Raw genomic sequence first — 14,052 nt, forward strand, 5'->3', positions numbered from 1 at the left:
AAGGGAAGTACCGCAATCTTAAATGTAGCCAGGCCAGGGTGATTTCATTGCTGTTTGCGCCTTTATACAACAGAAGTCTATGCAACTTGCAATTAAATTGGCAAAAAGTAGTGCAGGAACCTTTTTCAAAGTCACTGCTACATGAGTCTCAGCAATTTGAACTGTTCCATAGCCGACAATGGGGTGCAACATGTCAGGCTACTTAGAACTGTCAAATAACATGACAAATTGGACTGCTGTGAATGGGTGCTAAATGATGTAGAATGCATTCAAAGGAAGTTGTTATTGTTAATATTAATACCTTTTTTCTTTTTTTTTTTAGCCAGTTGCTGGACCAGACGTTAATGAACCAATTGCTCTTCCAGCTGCACCTTCGGTATGTACTTAAATTGACCCTAAAGGTTTGGTTCTTTTAAAAAAAAATTAACATATCATACTTACCTCCACTGTGCATCTCGTTTTGCTCAGAGTGGCCTCTAACCTCATCTTCTGGGGTCCCTCAGCAGCTCTCGCGGCTCCTCCCCACATCAGATAACCCTCTAGGAGAAGCACTCTCCTGGGGGTTACCTTGCGGGCACGCTCCCGAGTCCAGCATTCAGCGTCCATAGAGGCCGAATGCAGGACTCAGCCCCACTCCTCGGCATCCACGTCAGTGGATTTGATTGACAGCAGCGGGAGCCAATGACTGCGCTGCTATCAATCTATCCAATGAAGAGCCGAGAACCCCGGGCAAAGAGAGAGCGCATCCCCGTGGGTCAAGTGTGAGGGTTCAGGTAAGTGAAGGGGGGGCTGGGAGGCCAGACACTGACAGGTGTTTTTTCACCTTAATGCATATGATGCATTAAGGTGACAAAACAAAAACCTTTACAACCCTTTTTATCAGTATGAGTGGACTTCTTAAAGCCAAAATGTCACCCTATCCATTCCCATAATCTATTTGTGGTTTGAAAAAGTATCCCCTTGATGTATCAATTTTTCCCATGGTTGTAGAGAAGCCAAGCATACCTTACAATCCCATTATTGCAGCACCAGTGGTAAAGTAGAGCAGAGTTTATGCCTCAGCTAACACTGAGCCCGGGTTTTCAGAAACCTGTAACGCATAATGCAAAAGTAAATTGACATTTTTAGGATCGCATTTGGTATTTGGGAAAACATCTTAATTCTGCATGTGGTCTGCTTGTGTAAATAGAGCCCATAAACAATCAGAGACATTACTAGATCTGTAAAATAAAAACTACAACCAGCATTTTCAGAAAATAGGTCAGCAAGGGCAGCCTCCATATTCTGTGCCTTTAAGGGATTCATGCAGAACATTAAAGTCATACAATAGGTTGTCCACCCAAAAACTGAAGACCATAGGGCTGTTAGCATTGCACCAAAAACTAAACAGGTAAATCACACATTTTTCTCAAGGTTTCAAACAAAACTATTTAGGGAAAACAAACTCATGTAACTGTTAGCCCTTGTACATACGGTCGGACATTCTGATGGAAAATGTCCGATCGGACCTCGTAATCCGACCATGTGTGGGCTCCATCTGACTCTGTCCGACCAAAAAAGTTTGGGAGCTGGATATAAAATTTTCCGACAACATGATCCGATCGGACTTTGTCCGATCATTTGTAGAGAATTCGGATCAGACAAAATGCCACACATGCACAGATCAAATTACGAGACCAAAGCTATTGGCTACTAGCCTGAACGTAGTCCCGTCGTAACAAACGAATGCCATTACGTTCCAAACGATCAGATTTTCCGACAACTCTGTCCGACCGTGTGTATGCAACACCAGCTTCGGACAAAATCTGTCGGAAAAAATCAGACAGATTTTGTGGTCGGAATGTCTGACGGTGTGTACAAGGGCTGAGGCCGCGTACACACGGGCGGACTGTTCGTCCAACTTTGTCCGCTGAACAGTGTTTCAGCGGACAGTTCGCTCGTGTGTGGGCTTCAGCGGACAGTTTCAGCGGACAGTCTGACGAACAAAGTTTTTCGGAATTTCCGTAAGACTGTCCGCTGAAACTTGGTTTGAGCGAACAGTCCGCTCGTGTGTAGGCTTGTTCGGCAAACTAAGTCTCGCGCATGCTCAGAAAGAATTTACACGGCGAAGGTTGCATTGCAGTGTATCGGACGCCGAATTTCTCGTCCCGTCGTACGTGCCGTTCACGTCATCGCGCAAGTTTTCAGCGGACTGTTCGTTCGTCGTGTGTGGTCAAGTCCGCTCATGCAAATTTTGAATGGACTGTTTGTCAAACTGTTTGACGAACCTAGTTGGGCGGACAGTCCGCCCGTGTGTACGCGGCCTTAGAGATAAGCAAATCATTTAAAAGTTCTTCAACTAGCATTTTGAAAGTTTGGACCCACAGCATGCTGTTCGCTTTAAGAAACAGAAACATCTTTGGGGTGGTGGGGGGGGGTTTATGTAGAAAGCATTCAAGGCAAGCTGTTCTTACAATATTTACTAATCTATCCTGTTTCTATTTACATTTACAATGAAGCTGAGACAGATCTCAAACAACCAATTTAAAATATGTGAACAGTGGGGGAGATAACAAAAACTGGAGCATTGAGAATCTGGTACAGCTGCGCACAGTAGCCATTCAGCTTCCAACTTCAACTTGTTCAATTAAGCTTTGACAATAAAACCTGGAAGCTGATTTGTTTCTATGCAGAGCTAGACCAGATTTTTCATGGTCCAGTTTTAGTAAATCTCTCCCCATGTGTATTTATTTAAGATCAGTAAACTTCTTAAAACCCACCACAATTCACACATTGTCCCATCATAGAAGGATTGTTAACCACTTGCCGCCCGCCCTATAGGCAATTGACGGTGGCAAAGTGGTTTCATAATCCTGATCGGACGTCATATGACGTGATCAGGATTATGAGCCGCTGCGCGCCCCCGGGGGCGCGCATCGCGGCGATCGTTGTTGCGGGGTGTCAGTCTGACACCCGGCAACTACGATCTCGGTAAAGAGTCTCCGACGGAGACTCTTTACCACGTGATCAGCCGTGTCCAATCACGGCTGATCACAGTGTAAATGGGAAGAGCCGGTGATAGGCTTTTCCTCACTCGTGTCTGTCAGACGCGAGTAGAGGAGAGCCGATCGGCTGCTCCTCTGACAGGGGGGGTCTGTGCTGATCGATTATCAGCACAGCCCCCCCGAGGATGCCCACACTGGACCACCGGGGACGCCACCAGACCACCAGGGAAAAGGTAATCCTCCCTAGACCACCAGGGATGCCAGTCAGCACAATGGATGCCAATCAGTGCCCATAATGGATGCCAATCAGTACCCACAATGGGCATCACTGATTGGCATGCATTATTGTTTGGCACTGATTGGCATCCATTATTACAGTATAACACCGATGCCGCTTATGAGTGCCCACCTGTGCCGCCTATGAGTGCCCACCTGTGCCGCCTATGAGTACCCACCTGTGCCGCCTATCAGTGCCCACCAGTGCCGACCCATGCCCATCTGTGCCGCCTATCCATGCCCATCTGTTCTGCCAATCCATGCCCATCTGTGCCGCCTATCCATGCACATCTGTGCCGCCCATCCATGCCAATCCGTGCCAGCTATCAGTGCCAATTTGTGCCACCTATTAGTGTCCTTCCGTGTCGCCCATCCGTGTCGCCCATCCGTGTCGCCCATCCGTGTCGCCCATCCGTGTCGCCCATCAGTGCCGCCTATCAGTGCCGCCTATCAGTGCCACATATCAGTGTCCATCAATGCCACCTCATCAGTGCCACTTCATTGGTGTCACATCATTGGTGCCCATCAGTGCCGCCTTATCAGTGCCCATCAGTGTAGCCCCATCAGTGCCCATCAGTGAAGGAGAAAACGTACTTATTTACAAAGTTTTGAAACTGAAACAAAAAAAAACATTTTTTTTTTTTAAATTTTCGGTATTTTTTTATTTGTAGCGCAAAAAATAAAAACCGTAGAGGTGATCAAATACCACCAAAAGAAAGCTCTATTTGTGGGAAAAAAATGATAAAAATTTAATTTGGGTACAGTGTAGCAGGACCGCGCAATTGTCATTCAAAATGCGACAGCGCTGAAAGCTCAAAATTGGTCTGGGCAGGAAGGTGTTTAAGTGCCCTGTATTGAAGTGGTTAAAATTCACCTTTTTACATTTTAAACAGAACTGGTGATACCTTGTTGCTCAGTCCTCCTCACAGTTGTAACTGACTGCTCTGCTCTGAGTTGTCATGTCATGAGTCCCCAACCAAACTACTCTCCAGGCATAAGCTGATAGGAATGTAAGCTGGTCACATTGTCACCATCTGCTTGTGTGTGGGCTAGGATTTTGTTTGTAGGTCTATCTTTTTTGTATTAACATTCATATCAGTATACTGAAAACAGAGGGACTACTAATAGGTGGATAAAACTTCCGTAGCACCGCCCTAATTCAGAATAGACTTCTAGGTACATTTAGCTAGCTCCTCTGTAAAAAGTGGAGCAGGGGTTGATTGCTTAGGGCTGTACAGTGTCTCACGCTGTTTTCTGCTACTACCGCCTGTCTTCTAGAGACTTCTGGAATTATAACAGGAAGGAGAGCAGCACAGGCAGCCTGAATATTTATGGGACTCTGATCAATTCCTGGGGAGGTGTACCCAGAAGGTTAAGGGAAACCCAAAAAATATTCTGCGGCCTGGCAATCAGAATGCAGAGTTCCTGGGTCCAGTCCTTCAGGGGGAGACTGCTGTGCAGTGGCTCTGCCCTTAGGGCAGAGAGAGAGACAGAGAGGAATTTATAGGAGCCTTTGATGACATCAAGATCCCGGTAAGGCTTAGCTAGTGAGCCCTCCAATGGGAGCTTTGTCCAGAGACTGTGCGGAGCCAGAATGGAGTCTGTGCGGAGCCAGAATGGAGTTGGTGGGGGGAGGTCCAGCTAGGACTGAGTGAGTAATTGATCCTGCTATACACAGGAAAAGTGACTGTGGGGTGGTTGGTGGTTTGTTCTCTCATTCAAATACAGTGCAGCTAGGAGTTGTGCAAAACAGCCAGGATTGTTTAATACTGCTAAATGTTTGCCAGTACAGTCAGGAGTTGAACAAGCCAAGAGAGTACACTGCAGCCAGAGGTCATGCAATACAGCCTGCATTTTAGTACAGAGCAGCCAGAAGTCTAGTAGTCCTTATGTTATGTATTTCTCCTAAGGGGGTAGCACTGCAAAAACCATCAAAAGTTTTAAATTACCTGTATATGCCAAGTTTGCAACTGAAAACAAAATTGCTTTAAATTATTTGTCTCCAACTTTGTCTCTGTTTATATTTAAGCAGTTAATGTACCAGACCTTAAAGCGGTTGTTAAGCCACTACAATAAAAACGTACCATCCATAACAGTATGTGTCCCAGTGTCAGTATTATATTAAAAAGATGTCAGAGTGTCTTCCAGCACTCACGTGACTCCTCGGCTCTCTCCGCTCCTGGCTGACAGCTATAGCAAAAGGGGCAGAGCACTCCTGCTGATGTCAGCCGGGGAGGAGGGAACGTGAGAGCCGGGAGACGCTGTGATGTAAGGTACAGATTGGCAGTTTTTTTATGTAGCACAGAAACTGGGGCACATATTGATATTTTACAGAAGGGATTATCTGTTTTTATTGTAGTTATCATAGCAGCAGGAGGGGAGAGCTGGGTAGTGGACTAAGATGACAGGCAGGGAAGGGAGGGGGGGAGCGAACAGTTCGGCAGAGGTTAAAGAGCCTCCACTCATCTCTATGGCCCAGGAGGCCCGGAGCAACATCATGACATCACTTCTGGTTCACAGGCATTTTTTTTTTGGAGGGCATTAGATCGATGGGTTTTGTTTGATCTGTTATGGGGTCTTACTCCATGAAGAGGATGTGTCATGCTTTATTGTTCTCATAAGAGTTTTTTTACATTTCTTGTGACAGCAATAAAAGTGATAAAAAATAAATAAAATTAAAAGGAACAGTGTTAAAATAAAAAAACGTAATACAATAAATAAACATAATAATTTAAAAATGTAACGTGCCCCTGTCCTCCATGCTTGCGCTCAATGGCAAACACATACGTAGGTCATTTAAACATTGTTCGCACCACATATATGAGGTATCGCCATGAACGTTATAGTAAGAGCAATATTTCTAGCAAAGACCTCCTCTGTAACTGGTAACCTGTAAACATGTTTAAAGTGTTGCCTACAGAGGTTTTTAAGTATTGTAGTTTGGTGCCATTCCACAAGTGTACACAATTTTAAAGCATGACATGTTAGGTATTTATTTACTCAGCATAACATCATATTTCATACTTTACAAAATTGGGTTATATATTGTGTTTTTTTTTTTTTATTCATTAAAGTGTATTTTTTCCCCACAAATTGCATTTATAAAAACCGCTGCACAAATACTGTGTGACCTAAAAAAATTGCAATAAGCAGCATTATATTCTCTAGAGCCTCTGCTAAAAAAAATTATATATATATATATATATATATATATATATATATATATATATATATATATATATATATTGTTTAAGTGTTCTAAATAATTTTATCGCAAACAAATATGAATTTTTAGTTGTAAATAAAAAGAATACGCCTGGTATTGTGGTAAGGGCCACAAACTGCTGACCGCTATACAGACTGCTACAGGTAAAATGGGAAAAAAAATCATAGAATCTCACAAAGATAGGTACATCAGTCCAATTGTGTGTCAGAGTTGTAAAAAAAAAATGTTTAAAATCTAAGTATGGGTTTTATTTGTATTCAAGACTCATACTTACCTAGGTGAATACGGCATCGGTCTGATGCTGCGTCTGTCCCCCGCTGGCCCTAAGACTGAGAACCAAGCGATCAAATACCACTGATCGCCCAGCTCTCAGAGCTCCTTGAGCAGAGATCTGGTGATTGTCAGTCATCGCTGTCTGCTCTACTCATCCCAATGATGCTCACTGGAGCGCTAACTGTGGAGGGGACGGAAGCGGCTGGCTCAGGCTGTGAGTGGCTCACTGAGAGCCCGAGCCAGTTACGGGTCCAGGGTTGTGGGAAGATCCTGACCATATTGTCTAAATATTTCCCCAGCCTGGACCGTGGCTTCAGACCCCTGTCTGCTGAAAACGGGTCACAGTAGTGCAGAATGAACTGCACTCCTGCGATCCACAGGAAAGGGACAGCCAAACAAGCCCCGGACTTTTTAGCTGCAGAATCAGCAGGGATTCGGGTTATCTTGGATGGAAGGCATCAGACTGACTACTGCTCCCTCTTTTTCTGGAAGATCAAAGGGAATATATTTTTTCTATAATAAAATCCAAAATATTAGTCTCAGGAGATAAGAAAAATATTATTGCATATTGGGCTATGTGCACATATAAAATTTGAAGCGTTCCATTGTACAGATTCACCTAGAGATTCTCAAAATTATTACATGAGACCTGCTTGCAGTAGCCATGCAATAAGAGGACTCGTTATAACAAAGCTGGCACAATAGAAATCTAAGTCTCAGCCTAGCCATCAGAACCAGCAAGTCCATATTAACAAGGACCTACCTTTCCTTCCCCACACACACACAAGTGATTGGCCAAGGGGTTAGAGTCCAGCTCATGTCCCTACCTCAATAAACTAGGAGGATGAGATATTACTTTTGTAATTCATATGGGTCTGTTCTAAACATGGCAGATTTATGACCTCTGGGTGTGCACCTACCAACTCTATAAACCATACTGCCCAAAATAGTAATGTTTATTTCTGTTTTTCTCCTTTTTTTCAAAGTCAGTACTGGAATTTCTGTATGTCCTTTTTCTGTTTTATATTTTTATTATTTTTAGGTATTTTTTTCATATTTATAGGTTCAATATTTTAATTTTATGCATAGAGTAGTAGTACAAAGCACAACACAATATGCAACTTACTATGAACAAAGAAAAAACAACAGATATGTCGGTGCAGCATTTACAGTTCCCCAGAGAAATATAAGGCACAGATATAGGAGCCTTATCTTCTAGTATGTGAAGACAAAATAATTACAGCAGATATAAGGAGCAAAAAGTTGTACATGATAATATAAGATAAAATATACGTAGTACACATACTGCATAGCATCCAAGCATGGTATAGTAAAATAACTTTGTATATGTAAAAAACAAAACAGAGATGTAATGGGATTAGTGTACATGCAATCTATGTGTGTTCCAAAGATTCCAGGAGGAATTAAAAGACTGGACAATATAATTTTAACCACAAATACACGTTCTAAAAGGCAGATATGGTTCAGATATGGTTCAGACCATAGTAATTATGGTCTGAACCATATCTGCCTTTTAGAATGTGTATCGGACACATTAGGTAAAGTATATTAACCTCCCTGGCGGTATGAGTATTTCAGATTTTAGGTGCTGAAAGAGGTACAATTATTTTGCATGGAAGTTTGGTGTTTTATATTGTAGTCCTGTAATTCTTAGGAATAACTCACTTAAATCTGTCCAATCTAGTAGACATCCTGGGTATGATAAAGTTTGAAAAATGAAATCATAAATTATAATATAATAAATAACTATAAATAATTATACCAAATAATAATATAACAATAATAATAATTATTCAATAATGTAATTAAATCAAAAACACAGAAATTTGCTCAGTTGCAGAATTGTCACTGTCATTACTTTTCAGTATTTGATGACGGATCTCCCCACAAATCGCTATCACTCAATTCTGCGAATGATTCTAATTTATTATCGCTGTTTTCTAGCTGGTCTAAAATCATTTTTGATGTAAAGGGACAGTTTTGGTTGCTATGGACAATCTCCAGTTTCCAGGCATAAAGAACAGTTTTTATAATATAAAACTGTATGCAGGAAACTGGGCAGACCACTAGGGACAAAGAGGAAGTGAAATAATTACATACAGCAATGTAATCTGTAAGATTACATTATACTGTATGTAATGTGTGTGTTTTACTTTTTGAATTTGATGCTGTTCTCCGTCCCCATGCGTCACGACGCTCGCAGGGAACGGAGCCCGGCGATATGATGAATCGAGCGGAGGATGAGCAGCTCACAGTGCGGGGGGACATCGCTGGATCCAGGGGACAAGGTAAGTAAACTCATCCTGAATCCAGCGCTGCGATCCCGAGTCTGCAGGTTACCACTTTTGGTTCTGAATTTTCACCCTGAGCCAGACTCGGGAATACCGACAGGGGGGTTAAGAGATTTCCAATTCCTTGTTATATTCAATTTAGCCGCCAGAAGAATGTGTAACACTATTGTTGTGGGCGATAAGGGAAATTAGACTATATGATATGTAGGAGCACCATGTCAGTAAAAGGGGAGAAAGACAATGTTGTAAATTCAGATGTGAATTTATAAATTTGGTTCCAATACAACATAACTGAAGGGCAATACCATAAAATATGTATTAACGAACCCGTAGTTCCACAGGCGCACCAACTTGAAGAAACAGTAGGGTTCATTCTAGTGTATAACTTTTTGAAAAATATCCCAGTGGTCTGTGCTCCTATGGGATCTATAGGTCCATTTAATGACTGCCAGGCAGATTCTGAGTATGTAATTCCCAATTCTCGACCCCATTTAACTTCCACCTCCCCCACCCCCCCAAAACACACAATGGACTGCGGATGAGCGGCAGCTGTAGGTAAAGCAATGTAGCAGTGTGCCCCTACCTACTTCCGTGTTTAGGGCACACGCATGTACACAATGGGAGTCTGTCAGCAAGTCCCACCCAATGACTCATGGCCAGGACCTGTTGATTGGCTCTGTCCAATCACAGCCCAGAGCTGATGAGTTGGTAAACAAAACAGAGCTCTGTACAGAGGGAACGATCTGTCAGTTTCTGACTAACTGAGCGATCAGTTAGTAAAAACAGCACACTGTACACATATTACAAATAGGCACATTTTTACCCCTTGATTGCCCTAGAAGTTAACCTTGTCCCAGCCAGTACACTGATAGTGTATAGCAGTGATGGCGAACCTTGGTACCCCAGATGTTTTGGAACTACATTTCCCACGGTGCTCAACTACACTACCGAGTGCATGAGCATCATGGGAAATGTAGTTCCAAAACATCTGGGGTGCCAAGGTTTGCCATCACTGGTGTATAGTATCACTGATCACTGTATTAATGTCACTGGTGATGTCAGTAGCAGTTAGACAGTTTTCCCCAGTGTCACTTAGTATCAGATTGTCCACCCCAATGTCGCCAACCCATTATAAGTTGTTGATCACCACCATTAGTATTACAATATTGTTATAATATTGTGGCTTTTTTTTTCGGTTTTCTTTTTTAATCGTCTGTCTTTTTTATTTATATTGCAAAAAAAATAAAAAATAAAAATAAACAATGGTGATCAAATACTACCAAAATAAAGCTCTATTTGTGTGAAAAAAAAATTATATACATTTAGTTTGCGTACAGCATTGCATGACTACGCAATTACCTATTAAAGTGACGCAGTGGTGAATACAAAAAATGGCCTGGCCATAAAGGGAGGAAAAATCTCTCGGAGCTGAAGTGATATTCAAAGGAACTACATAGTGGTGTAACAAATCATCTCAATTGAGAGTTACAGGAATATCTTGTTTTTTACAAATATGATATACAGGCAGTCCCCTAATTACAAACATCCGACTTACAAACGACTCCCACTTACAAATGAAGGGAGACAACAGGACGTGAAAGAAAATCTACCCCAAGGGAGAGAAATTCACCCCTGTAAGCCCTTGTACACACGGTCGGAGATTCCGACTATGTGTCCGATCGGACCGTTTTGTCGGACATTCCGACTGTGTGTGGTCTACATCGGACTGTTTCCATCGGAGTATCCGACGGACCAAGTTTTCCAACGTGTTGGTAACATTTTCCGACAAAATGCTCTGATCGGACATACTCCGATCATGTGTAGAGAATTCCGATCGGACAAAGTGCCATGCATGCTCAGATCAAATTCCTACACCAAAGCTTTTGGCTACTAGCGTGAACGTAGTCCCGTCGTAACGAAATAACGTAATCACGACGGATTTTCCGACAACTTTGCCCGACCGTGTGTATGCAACAGTTTCGGACAAAATCCGTCGGACAAAATCCGACGGAAAAAATCCGACGGAAAAAATCTGACGAATTTGGTTGTCGGAATCTCTGACCGTGTGTACATGGGCTAAGAGTTATGGGAAAAAGGTGTCTCCATTGATTCTTTATCACCAATCCTTGTTTCCGCAACAACCCAACATTTTCAAAACCCAATTGTCATTGAAAGTGGAGTGAAATCTGAACAGGGGCACAGACAGCAACACAAATGTTACAGGGGTGATAACCATTCCCTATGTTATCCTAAAAGCTTAATTTTTATTTACTTTTTGAATGGAGCTACACTTAAAAAATTTACCTGTTCCGACTTACAAACAGATTCAACTTAAGAACAAACCTACAGATCATATCTTGTTTGTAACCCAGGGACCACCTGTATTTGGATATAATGCAAATACTCAGTCAGAGGTAACCCATATTTATGATGAATACTGTATCAGGAAAAGGGATATTCTCAAATATGTCTTTTATACAACAAGAGGGCCAGCACCACCATAAAGCAGCCCAGGCAGGCGCCTGAGGGTGCCAGGTAGACATGTGTAGTTTGTTTCGTTCCAAATTGAAATTTGGACATATTTTTTGTTATTTGGTGTATACGAATTACAATAGTAATGAATTTAACCACTTCCGGACTGCCCAGCGTCATTATATGTCGGCTGTTTGAAGAGGCATGTCGTTGTTATGGCAGCAGCTAGCTGCCATAACCCCGGTATCCTCTTCTTCAGTGAGTGTTCCAGTTTAAGATAAGAGTGGTCTCTGTGGCGGATTCGCTGCAAGATCACTTTTATCAGCGGTGGACTCCCCCGCCACTCATCGATGCCCTCCACCGCTTACCAGAGCATTCAGCAGCGGCGGAGGCGATTGGATCCTTCCTGTGGCCTGACATGGAGATGAGTGAGGGGAAGATGGCCCCCACCTGTCTCCATATCATTGCAGGGCAGAAGCAACGTCAAAACATCTCTTCCGCCCATAGCTCTTAAAGGAACATTTTTTTTTTTTTTAAATGACAATTTTTTTTTATTGCATTTCACTGTAAATATGAGATCTGAAGTCTTTTTGACCCCAGATCTCATATTAAAGAGGACCTGTCATGCTTCTATTCTATTACAAGGGATGTTTACATTTCTTGTAATAGGAATAAAAGTGACACCGTTTTTTTTTTTAAAAAACAGTGTAAAAATAAATAATAAAAGGTAAAGTAAATAAGAATTTTTTTTTTAAACGTGCACCCTCTCGACGAGTTCACGTGCAGAAGCAAAAACATAAGTGAGTATCGCCCGCATATGAAAACGGTGTTTAAACCACACATGTGAGGTATTGCCACAATCAGTAGAGGGAGAGCAATAATTCTAGCCCTCCTCTGTAACTCAAAACATGCAACCTGTAGAATTTTTTAAACGTCACCTATGGAAATTTTTAAGGGTAAAAAAAACGAATTGGGCCAACTCTACTGTTGTCTTATTTTTTAATTTAAAAAAGTGTATTTTTTCCCAAAAAAGTGTGCTTGTAAGACCACTGCACAAATATGATGTGACAGAAAGTATTGCAACAACCACTATTTTATTCTCCAAGGTGTTTGAAAAAAATGTATAACGTTTGGGGTTTCTAAGTAAAAATAGCGTCAATTTTGAAAAAGACGCATTATTTTTTACTTTTTGCTATAATAAATATCCCCCAAAAATATATATAAAAAAAACTTTTTTTTTTTCCTCAGTATAGGCCGAAAGGTATTCTTCTACATATAGCGATACCCTCACTTAAGAGGGCCGCAAGTTTGGTTTGGGTCCTGAGCACAGCTCCGCCAACCCCCCGGCAATCTGCACTACCCACTTTGGCACAGTTAGTATCTAGCAATACACATTAAATCGCTTATACTCTAAATATGTGTGTGTGTGTGGGTGGATAACTCAAGCTCATAGACAATCCTTGAAAGTATATAACTGACTTTACTTATTGTTTTTATAAAAGGAATAACATGAATCAAACATTTGGATTGCAACACATAATCAGGTCCCTGCAGTAACCAGTAATAAAGATAAACAGAGTAATCAGCATAATAAAGTATTGCTATGCAACTCTAACGCTGCCCTTTTTCAGCTACTTCCCTGCATTTGTAAACTAACACCCAACACTATCTACCTATGCAGTCAGGCCTGACTGATCTAGATGGAAGTCCAGTGAAACAATATTCGCTAGCAATCTTTCGGTGGTGCACTTGAAGAACAACTTTGTAATCCAAACGAATAATAAAGATAAAGCATCTGTCTTTAAACAGCTCTCACCACCCGGACAAGTCCAAGTCTGGTTTCTCTGCCTTTTCGTCTAGGAACAGGAATCCACCGACCTCCGAGTCTTCAATCCTTCTGGTGTACTGCAGCAAGAGAAAATGTCTCTCAGGTGCAACTAGGCTGGCAGAGAGCTCTTTGGAAAATAGCACAAGGCCCAGGCTTCAGGCCTTGTCCCTCCAGCAGCTCAGCACAGACCTCCTCTTGCTAGGAGAGGGAGGGTGTCCAAAGAGAAAGAACTAGGCCTCTCCCCCTCCTTATATGCCCTCCCCCATGAGTCTCTGGGGCATAACTCCAAACATCCTGGGAACCAGCGGGGTTCTGGGAACAGTAGTTTTATAGTCCTTAAAGAGACCCCGCTACACACTCCCCCCACTTAAACTCTTTGGTCCCCAAAGATAAACTTTTAACACATATCCTGTACCAATTTTGAAAGTGCTGGGTATGATGTTGGTACAGGGAATTTCCACCAGAACTCAGAGGTGGGATTCCCTGTCCCACAGGTCACACTGGCATGAGTGGCCTGCCTAACTGTGCCAGAGAGTGAGCTGGGGTTGCCCTCCACCAAATGGTCAGTGGAGGGATTAGAGCGTTCAGCACTTCTTCTAGCGGTCACAACAGAGTCCTCAGAGCTCTCCCCCATTTGAGAGTAGGTTAGCTTCTTGGGGGGTCTCACAACTCGGCGAGCTC

The 14,052-nt window shown here is 42.4% G+C and overlaps 1 protein-coding gene across 12 annotated transcripts in view; it reads left to right on the forward strand.

The window, feature by feature from the left end:
* LOC143960856 (uncharacterized) overlaps positions 1-14,052 on the forward strand; it is a 243,733-nt gene that overhangs the window by 95,494 nt on the left and 134,187 nt on the right. For all 12 annotated transcript variants that reach the window (XM_077469808.1, XM_077469811.1, XM_077469803.1 and 9 more), the window contains one exon: positions 323-376. In XM_077469808.1, the coding sequence (XP_077325934.1) occupies positions 323-376 (54 nt within the window). The remainder of the gene's footprint in view (positions 1-322; positions 377-14,052) is intronic.

This window comes from Lithobates pipiens, unplaced genomic scaffold (assembly GCF_037356315.1).
Source record: "Lithobates pipiens isolate NorthernLeopardFrog02 unplaced genomic scaffold, aLitPip1_a1.2 Scaffold_8, whole genome shotgun sequence".
In the NCBI taxonomy this organism is placed as follows: Eukaryota; Metazoa; Chordata; class Amphibia; order Anura; family Ranidae; genus Lithobates; species Lithobates pipiens.